Source organism: Mya arenaria, chromosome 2 (assembly GCF_026914265.1).
Source record: "Mya arenaria isolate MELC-2E11 chromosome 2, ASM2691426v1".
NCBI lineage: Eukaryota > Metazoa > Mollusca > Bivalvia > Myida > Myidae > Mya > Mya arenaria.
The window spans coordinates 57,617,902-57,629,379 of NC_069123.1; the positions used below are offsets into that span (position 1 = coordinate 57,617,902).

An 11,478-nucleotide genomic window follows, 5' to 3' on the forward strand; every position below is an offset into this window, starting at 1 on the left:
GTGTATGACTGTAACTTATGACCCCACTATGTATGACTGTAACTTATGGTCCCACTATGTATGACTGTAGCTTATGGTCCCACTATGTATGACTGTAACTTATGACCCCACTATGTATGATTGTAACTTTTGACCCCACTATGTATGACTGAAACTTATGACCCTTCTATTTATGGCTGTAATTTATGACCCCACTATGTATGGCTGTAATTTATTATCCCACTATGTATTGCTGTAATTTATGATCCCACTATGTATGACTGTAATTTATGACCCCACTATGTATGACTATAACTTATTGTCCCACTATGTATGACTGTATCTTATGGTCCCACTATGTTTGACTGTAACTTATGACCCCACTGTGTATGACTGTAGCTTATGGTCCCACTATGTATGACTGTAGCTTATGGTCCCACTTTGTATGACTGTAACTTATGGTCCCACTATGTTTGACTGTAACTTATGACCCCACTATGTATGACTGTAACTTATGACCTAACTGTGTATGACTGTAACTTATGACCCCACTATGAATGACTGTAACTTATGGTCCAACTATGTATGACTGTAGCTTATGGTCCCACTATGTTTGACTGTAACTTATGACCCCACTATGTATGACTGTTACTTATGACCCCACTATGTATGACTGTAACTTATGACCCCACTATGTATGGCTGTAATTTGTGACCCCACTATGTATGGCTGTAATTTATGATCCCACTATGTATTGCTGAAATTTATGATCCCACTATGTATGAATGTAATTTATGACCCCACTTTGTATGACTGTTACTTATTGTCCCACTGTGTATGACTGTAACGTATTGCCCCACTATGTATGACTGTGACTTATGGTCCAACTATGTTTGACTGTGACCTATGGTCCAACTATGTTTGACTGTGACTTATGGTCCAACTATGTTTGACTGATACTTATGGTTCCACTATGTATGCCATTAACTTATGGTTCCACTATGTATGCCATTAACTTATGACCCCACTATGTATGATTGTAACTTTTGACCCCACTATCTATGACTGAAACTTATGACACTACTATGTATGGTTGTAATTTATGATCCCACTATGTATTGCTGTAATTTATGATCCCACTATGTATGACTGTAATTTATGACCCCACTATGTATGACTATAACTAATTGTCCCCACTATGTATGACTGTAACTTATGGTCCCACTATGTATGACTGTAGCTTATGGTCCCACTATGTTTGACTGTAACTTATGACCCCACTTTGTATGACTGTAGCTTATGGTCCCACTGTGTATGACTGTAGCTTATGGTCCCACTATGTATGACTGTAGCTTATGGTCCCACTTTGTATGACTGTAACTTATGGTCCCACTATGTATGACTGTAACTTATGACCCCACTATGAATGACTGTAACTTATGACCTCACTGTGTATGACTGTAACTTATGACCCCACTATGTATGACTGTAACTTATGGTCCCACTATGTATGACTCTAGCTTATGGTCCCACTATGTTTGACTGTAACTTATGACCCCACTATGTATGACTGTAACTTATGACCCCACTATGTATGACTGTAACTTATGACCCCACTATGTATGGCTGTAATTTATGACCCCACTATGTATGACTGTAATTTATGATCCCACTATGTATTGCTGAAATTTATGATCCCACTATGTATGACTGTAATTTATGACCCCACCTTGTATGACTGTTACTTATTGTCCCACTGTGTATGACTGTAACTTATTGCCCCACTATGTATGACTGTGACTTATGGTCCAACTATGTTTGACTGTGACCTATGGTACAACTATATTTGACTGTGACTTATGGTCCAACAAGTTTGACTGTGACCTATGGTTCAACTATGTTTGACTGTGACTTATGGTCCATCTATGTTTGACTGTGACCTATGGTCCAACTATGTTTGACTGTTACTTATGGTTCCACTGTGTATGCCTTTAACTTATGATCAACCTGTGTATGACTGTAACTTATGGTCCGACTGTGTATGACTATAACTTATTGTGCCACTGTGTATGACTGTAACTAATGGCCCGACTATGTATGACTGTAGCTGATGGCCCCACTGTGTATGACTATAACTTATGACCCTACTATGTATGACTGTAACTTATGGTCCGACTATGTATGACTGTAACTGATGGTCCGACTATGTATGACTGTAACTTATGGTCCCACTGTGTATGACTGTAACTTATTGTCCCACTGTGTATGACTGTAACTTATTGTCCCACTATGTATGACTGTAACTTATGGTCCAACTGTGTATGACTGTAACTTATTGTCCAACTGTGTATGACTGTAACTTATTGTCCCACTGTGTATGACTGTAACTTATTGTCCCACTATGTATGACTGTAACTTATTGTCCCACTATGTATGACTGTAACTTATGGTCCCACTATGTATGACTGTAACTTATTGCCCCACTATGTAAGGCTGTAACTTATGGTCCCACTATGTATGATTGTAACTTATTGTCCCACTATGTATGACTGTAACTTATGGTCCCACTATGTATGATTGTAACTTATTGTCCCACTATGTATGACTGTAACTTATGGTCCCACTATGTATGATTGTAACTTATGGTCCCACTATGTATGACTGTAACTTATGGTCCCACTATGTATGATTGTAACTTATGGTCCCACTATGTATGACTGTAACTTATTGTCCCACTATGTAAGGCTGTAACTTATTGTCCCACTATGTTTGACTGTAACTTTTTGTCCCACTATGTAAGGCTGTAACTTATTGTCCCACTATGTAAGGCTGTAACTTATTGTCAATCTATGGATGACTGTAACTAATTGTCAAACTATGTATGACTGTAACTTATTGTGCCACTATGTAAGGCTGTAACTTATTGTCCCACTATGTAAGGCTGTAACTTATTGTCCCACTATGTAAGGCTGTAACTTATTGTCCCACTATGTAAGGCTGTAACTTATTGTCCCACTATGTAAGGCTGTAACTTATTGTCCCACTATGTAAGGCTGTAACTTATTGTCCCACTATGTAAGGCTGTAACTTATTGTCAATCTATGGATGACTGTAACTAATTGTCAAACTATGTATGACTGTAACTTATTGTGCCACTATGTAAGGCTGTAATTTATTGTCCCACTATGTAAGGCTGTAACTTATTGTCCCACTATGTTTGACTGTAACTTATTGTCCCACTATGTAAGGCTGTAACTTATTGTCCCACTATGTAAGGCTGTAACTTATTGTCAAACTATGTATGACTGTAACTTATTGTGCCACTATGTAAGGCTGTAATTTATTGTCCCACTATGTAAGGCTGTAACTTATTGTCCCACTATGTTTGACTGTAACTTATTGTCCCACTATGTTTGACTGTAACTTATTGTCCCACTATGTATGACTGTAACTTATGGTCCCACTATGTAAGGCTGTAACTTATTGTCCCACTATGTATGACTGTAACTTATTGTCCCACTATGTTTGACTGTAACTTATTGTCCCACTATGTAAGGCTGTAACTTATTGTCCCACTATGTAAGGCTGTAACTTATTGTCAAACTATGTATGACTGTAACTTATTGTCCCACTATGTAAGGCTGTAACTTATTGTCCCACTATGTAAGGCTGTAACTTATTATCCCACTATGTTTGACTGTAACTTATTGTCCCACTATGTTTGACTGTAACTTATTGTCCCACTATGTATGACTGTAACTTATGGTCCCACTATGTAAGGCTGTAATTTATTGTCCCACTATGTAAGGCTGTAACTTATTATCCCACTATGTTTGACTGTAACTTATTGTCCCACTATGTATGACTGTAACTTATTGTGCCACTATGTAAGGCTGTAATTTATTGTCCCACTATGTAAGGCTGTAACTTATTGTCCCACTATGTTTGACTGTAACTTATTGTCCCACTATGTATGACTGTAACTTATTGTCCCACTATGTAAGGCTGTAACTTATTGTCCCACTATGTAAGGCTGTAACTTATTGTCCCACTATGTATGACTGTAACTTATTGTCCCACTATGTATGACTGTAACTTATTGTCCCACTATGTATGACTGTAACTTATGGTCCCACTATGTATGACTGTAACTTATTGTCCCACTATGTAAGGCTGTAACTTATTGTCCCACTATGTATGACTGTAACTTATTGTCCCACTATGTATGACTGTAACTTATTGTCCCACTATGTTTGACTGTAACTTATTGTCCCACTATGTTTGACTGTAACTTATTGTCCCACTATGTAAGGCTGTAACTTATTGTCAATCTATGTATGACTGTAACTAATTGTCCCACTATGTATGACTGTAACTTATTGTCCCACTATGTAAGGCTGTAACTTATTGTCAATCTATGTATGACTGTAACTTATTGTCCCACTATGTAAGGCTGTAACTTATTGTCCCACTATGTAAGGCTGTAACTTATTGTCCCACTATGTATGACTGTAACTTATTGTCCCACTATGTATGACTGTAACTTATTGTCCCACTATGTAAGGCTGTAACTTATTGTCCCACTATGTATGACTGTAACTTATTGTCCCACTATGTAAGGCTGTAACTTATTGTCCCACTATGTATGACTGTAACTTATTGTCCCACTATGTATGACTGTAACTTATTGTCCCACTATGTTTGACTGTAACTTATTGTCCCACTATGTTTGACTGTAACTTATTGTCCCACTATGTAAGGCTGTAACTTATTGTCAATCTATGTATGACTGTAACTAATTGTCAAACTATGTATGACTGTAACTTATTGTGCCACTATGTAAGGCTGTAACTTATTGTCCCACTATGTAAGGCTGTAACTTATTGTCCCACTATGTTTGACTGTTACTTATGATTCCACTTTGTATGAGTGAACTGATAGTCCCACTATTTATGACTGTAACTTATAAACTGCCTACACACATTCTTTGGGTTCTTTTTCTCTGTATGCCACTTGTGTATTTAAGTTTGTGTATGTTTCCATTCACATATAACTGTATTAACATTACCAACTATACGTTTTTAGGTATGCCGAACTCAAATCCCTCTTTAATGTCCAATACGATGCTTTCATTAAGTTTTTTTATTGACATAATCTGTAATAAAGATGTTTTCTTTGTATTCTACATGGATACTGATTAATACATTTTGATAACCGCATACTATGGTTTCTCATCATTCAGACCATCCTGGGTCAAGGGTTGGACTGTCACTTGATGGGTCTGCGGGAAATGGCGGCGGAAGTGGGACTGCCCGTCCCCGACATATTCACAGACGATACGTACCGGAAGTCCAACCACTTTACACTCTCCACAAGCCAGGTACAAAGGCGACAGAGGGTTGTTTTACGAATTCAATACATATTATACGAATTAGTTTACAGTAGATCAAGTGCCTTGCATAGAACAGTTTACTTTTGACCAAGTGTCATGCGTAGAAATGTTAACAGTTGACCAAGTGTCTTCGTAGAACACCTAACAATTGACCACGTGTCGTGCTTTGACCACTCTAAAGTAGACCAAGTGTCTTGTTGGACCAATCCATAGTAGAACAAGTGTCTTGCTTGGACTAGTTTATAGTATACCAAGTATCTTGCTTGTACCAGTCTATAGTAGATCACATGTATTGCTTGTACCAGTCTATAATAGGCCACGTGTATTGCTTGTACCAGTCTATAGTAGACCACGTGTATTGCTTGGACCAGTCTATAGTAGACCACGTGTCTTGCTTGTATCAGTCTATAGTAGACCACGTGTATTGCTTGTACCAGTCTATAGTAGACCATGTGTATTGCTTGTACCAGTCTATAGTAGACCACGTGTATTGCTTGTACCAGTCTATAGTAGACCACGTGTATTGCTTGGACCAGTCTATAGTAGACCACGTGTCTTACTTGTATCAGTCTATAGTAGACCACGTGTATTGCTTGGACCAGTCTATAGTAGGCCACGTGTCTTGCGTGGACCAGTCTATAGTAGACCACGTGTATTGCTTGTACCAGTCTATAGTAGACCAAGTGTCTTCCTTGTACCAGTCTATAGTAGACAAAGTGTATAACTTGTACCAGTCTGTAGTAGACCAAGTGTATTGCTTGCACCAGTCTATAGTAGACCACGTGTCTTGCGTGGACCAGTCTATAGTAGACTAAGTGTCTTGCTTGGACAAGTATGTAGTAGACCAAGTGTCTATTTTGGACAAGTCTAAAGTAGACCAAGTGTCTTGCTTGTACCAGTCTTGTGTAGACCACGTGTCTTGCTTGGACCCGTCTACAGTAGACCACGTGTCTTGCTTGGACTCGTCTTTAGTAGACCGCGTGTCTTGCTTGGACCCGTCTATAGTAGACCACGTGTCTTGCGTGGACCCGTCTATAGTAGACCACGTGTATTGCTTGTACCAGTCTATAGTAGGCCACGTGTCTTGCGTGGACCAGTCTATAGTAGACCACGTGTATTGCTTGTACCAGTCTATAGTAGACCAAGTGTCTTACTTGTACCAGTCTATAGTATACCAAGAGTCTTGCTTGTACCAGTCTATAGTAGACAAAGTGCTTTGCTTGTACCAGTCTCTAGTAGACCAAGTGTATTGCTTGTATCAGTCTGTAGTAGATCAAGGGTCTTCCTTGTACCAGTCTATAGTAGACAAAGTGTATTACTTGTACCAGTCTGTAGTAGACCAAGTGTATTGCTTGCACCAGTCTATAGTAGACCACGTGTCTTGCGTGGACCAGTCTATAGTGGACTAAGTGTCTTGCTTGGACAAGTCTATAGTAGACCAAATGTCTAGTTTGGACAAGTCTAAAGTAGACCAAGTGTCTTGCTTGTACCAGTCTTATGTAGACCACGTGTCTTGCTTGGACCCGTCTACAGTAGACCACGTGTCTTGCTTGGACTCGTCTATAGTAGACCGCGTGTCTTGCGTGGACCAGTCTATAGTAGACCACGTGTCTTGCGTGGACCAGTCTATAGTAGACCACGTGTCTTGCGTGGACCAGTTTACAGTAGACCTCGTCTTTTGCTTTGACCAGTTTACAGTAGACCAAGGGTCTTGCTTGGACCAGTTTACAGCAAACCAAGTCTCTTGCTCGGACCAGTCTATAGTATACCAAGGGTCTTGCGTGGATAGGTTTACAGTAGAACTAGTGTCTTGCGTGTGACAGTTTACAGTAGACCAAGTGTTCTGCGTGGGCAGTTTACAGTAGAACAAGTGTCATGCGTGGGACAGTTTACAGTAGAACAAGTGTCATGCGTGGGACAGTTTACAGTAGAACAAGTGTCATGCGTGGGAAAGTTTACAGAAGAACAAGTGTCCTGCGCGGGACAGTTTACAGTAGACCAAGGGTCTTGCGTGGATAAGTTTACAGTAGAACTAGTGTCTTGCGTGTGACAGTTTACAGTAGACCAAGTGTTCTGCGTGGGCAGTTTACAGTAGAACAAGTGTTATGCGTGGGACAGTTAACAGTAGAACAAGTGTCATGCATGGGACAGTTTACAGTAGAACAAGTGTCATGCGTGGGAAAGTTTACAATAGAACAAGTGTCCTGCGCGGGACAGTTTACAGTAGACCAAGTGTTCTGCGTGGGCAGTTTTCAGTAGAACAAGTGGCATGCGTGGGACAGTTTACAGTAGAACAAGTGTTCTGCGTGGGCTGTTTACAGTAAAACAAGTGGCATGCGTATGACAGTTTACAGTTGACTAAGCGTCATGCGTGTGACAGTTTAAAGTAGAACAAGTGTTCTGCGCGGGCAGTTTACAGTAGAACAAGTGCCATGCGTGGGACAGTTCACAGTAGAACAAGTGTCATGCGTGGGACCAGTCTATAGTAGACTAAGTGTCTTGCTTGGACAAGTATATAGTAGACCAAGTGTCTATTTTGGACAAGTCTAAAGTAGACCAAGTGTCTTGCTTGTACCAGTCTTGTGTAGACCACGTGTCTTGCTTGGACCCGTCTACAGTAGACCACGTGTCTTGCTTGGACTCGTCTTTAGTAGACCGCGTGTCTTGCTTGGACCCATCTATAGTAGACCACGTGTCTTGCGTGGACCCGTCTATAGTAGACCACGTGTATTGCTTGTACCAGTCTGTATACCAAGTGTCTTACTTGTACTACTCTATAGTATACCAAGAGTCTTGCTTGTACCAGTCTATAGTAGACAAAGTGTCTTGCTTGTACCAGTCTCTAGTAGACTAAGTGTATTGCTTGTACCAGTCTGTAGTAGATCAAGTGTCTTCCTTGTACCAGTCTATAGTAGACAAAGTGTATTACTTGTACCAGTCTGTAGTAGACCAAGTGTATTGCTTGCACCAGTCTATAGTAGACCACGTGTCTTGCGTGGACCAGTCTATAGTGGACTAAGTGTCTTGCTTGGACAAGTCTATAGTAGACCAAGTGTCTAGTTTGGACAAGTCTAAAGTAGACCAAGTGTCTTGCTTGTACCAGTCTTATGTAGACCACGTGTCTTGCTTGGACCCGTCTACAGAAGACCACGTGTCTTGCTTGGACTCGTCTATAGTAGACCGCGTGTCTTGCTTGTACCCGTCTATAGTAGACCACGTGTCTTGCGTGGACCAGTCTATAGTAGACCGCGTGTCTTGCTTGGACCAGGCTACAGTAGACCACGTGTCTTGCGTGGACCAGTTTACAGTAGACCTCGTCTCTTGCTTTGACCAGTTTACAGTAGACCAAGGGTCTTGCTTGGACCAGTTTACAGCAAACCAAGTCTCTTGCTCGGACCAGTCTATAGTATACCAAGGGTCTTGCGTGGATAGGTTTACAGTAGAACTAGTGTCTTGCGTGTGACAGTTTACAGTAGACCAAGTGTTCTGCGTGGGCAGTTTACAGTAGAACAAGTGTCATGCGTGGGACAGTTTACAGTAGAACAAGTGTCATGCGTGGGACAGTTTACAGTAGAACAAGTGTCATGCGTGGGAAAGTTTACAGAAGAACAAGTGTCCTGCGCGGGACAGTTTACAGTAGACCAAGGGTCTTGCGTGGATAAGTTTACAGTAGAACTAGTGTCTTGCGTTCGACAGTTTACAGTAGACCAAGTGTTCTGCGAGGCCAGTTTACAGTAGAACAAGTGTCATGCGTGGGACAGTTTACAGTAGAACAAGTGTCATGCGTGGGACAGTTTACAGTAGAACAAGTGTCATGCGTGGGAAAGTTTACAGTAGAACAAGTGTCCTGCGCGGGACAGTTTACAGTAGACCAAGTGTTCTGCGTGGGCAGTTTTCAGTAGAACAAGTGTCATGCGTGGGACAGTTTACAGTAGAACAAGTGTTCTGCGTGGGCTGTTTACAGTAAAACAAGTGGCATGCGTGGGACAGTTTACAGTTGACTAAGCGTCATGCGTGTGACAGTTTAAAGTAGAACAAGTGTTCTGCGCGGGCAGTTTACAGTAGAACAAGTGTCATGCGTGGGACAGTTCACAGTAGAACAAGTGTCATGCGTGGGACAGTTTACAGTAGAACAAGTGTCATCCGTGTAATATCTTTATTTTAAAACGTTGAAATCTTCCTTTCAGGTAAACACCACAATGGACACATTCATGTGTTATGGCCCAGTTGTTCCTGACGGATATGGAGTATGTTACAACCCGCACCCAAACGACATTATCGTCGTCATAACCGCGTTCAAGTCACACGCCGAAACCCAATCAGACTACTTTGCGTACACGCTTGAAGGGAGCTTACTGCAGATGTCCGAGCTATGTCTGAAAACGAATCAAGAGCATGAATTTGTTGCAGATAAAGTAAGAAACGCTTCCCTTCAAAATGGTCCGCTTAGCAATGAATCTTTGGAATTGCCGGCGAAAAAAGGCAGACACCTTTTGCATCAACATGGAACTGACATTGTTCAATCAAACGGCCATGCAAAGAAAGACTTGGAATAAATTATCTTAATCAGATAATTGCATGTGGAACTTTATGCTCCTTTTCTGCTTTATATCATGTAGAAGTTTGTTTTCGTTAGTACCATTGACTTTCGTTTATTTTTTTTGGCATTTCGTTGAAATGTGTAACCATGATCTCACTAATATTGCAAAAAATAACTAAAACAAAGAGCATACAGGCTGATTGAATCAATCAATGGTATGTATAGTTTTAGAAAATCTTACATTCAAGCTTACCATAGCATACCCCTTTAGCAACACATATAACCTTATTGATCCACCATGAAGCCATATGACCACAACGGCAACTTATAGACGGGACTCTACGTACCAACCAGATCCGTATCAGACATGTTTCATTCGGACAGAGAAAGAGACAGACAGACAAACACATATTTGCCTCCCATTCACGATTTCGGTGCGGGATATTGTTTAGTTAGGCTGTGCCTACTATTACAGTATTACATATTTAGTCATTTTCTGTTTACATGTTTCGCAATGTACAGTTTCAGGGGATATCAGTTGGTGCAAATTGGTGATATCAGGCGAAAAAGTGTTCAAAATACGCATCTGATAATACGTTTCTGTTACCTCGGTAAGAAACAGCATGTCATAGCAGTGGTATTCATTTGATTTTTTAAACCGCTTAGCATATGAGACACATCATATACATGTACATGTATGTTCTGGTTGTGTTAACTTTAAGATCGAAGCCATTACTGGCGTCCACACATACACATGTGTATATAGTGTTTTACAACAAACCTTTCATCTGCCGTATACACCATAGATGTACGGTTAAAAACTGAAACGAAGTTAAAACACATTGGCGTAAATTATTTCCTAACCAATACCCTGGTCTACGATGTTACGATAGGATGTTACAATAGGATGTCTTTTCGATTTAAATGAAACTTTTTTTTATTCACTGCAATGCTGTCTCCCTAAGCCTGCCTGTGTTGAGATGTTTGAATGATCTCAATGTTAGCATTATCATATTTTAATATTGTGCAATCTAATCATGGTTTTGATCTTAAAATGGTTTGTTTTAAAACATTGACCTCACCGTTCTATAAAACTGTTCGAAATTGTATTAGTCGTGTGAATATTGTCTACAAGACATCGAGTTCAAGACGTTCATTGTTTTGTAAAAAACAACAACCCGGAACTACATGGAGTTCACATATATGGAAACCTATTGTCAAACAGCAGTTTTAACATCCAAATTTCATGAAACAAACATTGCATTCAAATCAACACATCTTGTTTCTTTTCTTATTTCCATTTACTAGAAAATTAGTATTGGATATCTTTTCTTATAGTTAGAGGTATTGTTTGTGTAGTCACATAGTGTCGCTAACTGTGGCCCTGAACAAATTAAATACCTTGAAGGTTGTTATTTCAAGTTTCATTGTGTACATTGAAAAGTTACGTAGGATTTATTGCTGCGATTATTGTTAACGTATTATTGTAGTAAAACATACTTGTATTTTGGTGTGTTCATTGTTATAACCAAGTTAAGAATTATATAAACGATTATTAAACGCAAAG

General features: G+C 40.0%; 1 protein-coding gene across 1 annotated transcript in view; it reads left to right on the top strand.

The window, feature by feature from the left end:
- Positions 1-11,478, top strand: part of LOC128246264 (probable vesicular acetylcholine transporter-B) — a 64,765-nt gene extending 53,287 nt beyond the window's left edge. The window contains exons 15-16 of the mRNA XM_052964459.1: positions 5,222-5,359; positions 9,559-11,478. Coding sequence (XP_052820419.1) covers positions 5,222-5,359; positions 9,559-9,927 — 507 coding nt within the window. The 3' untranslated portion in view covers positions 9,928-11,478. The remainder of the gene's footprint in view (positions 1-5,221; positions 5,360-9,558) is intronic.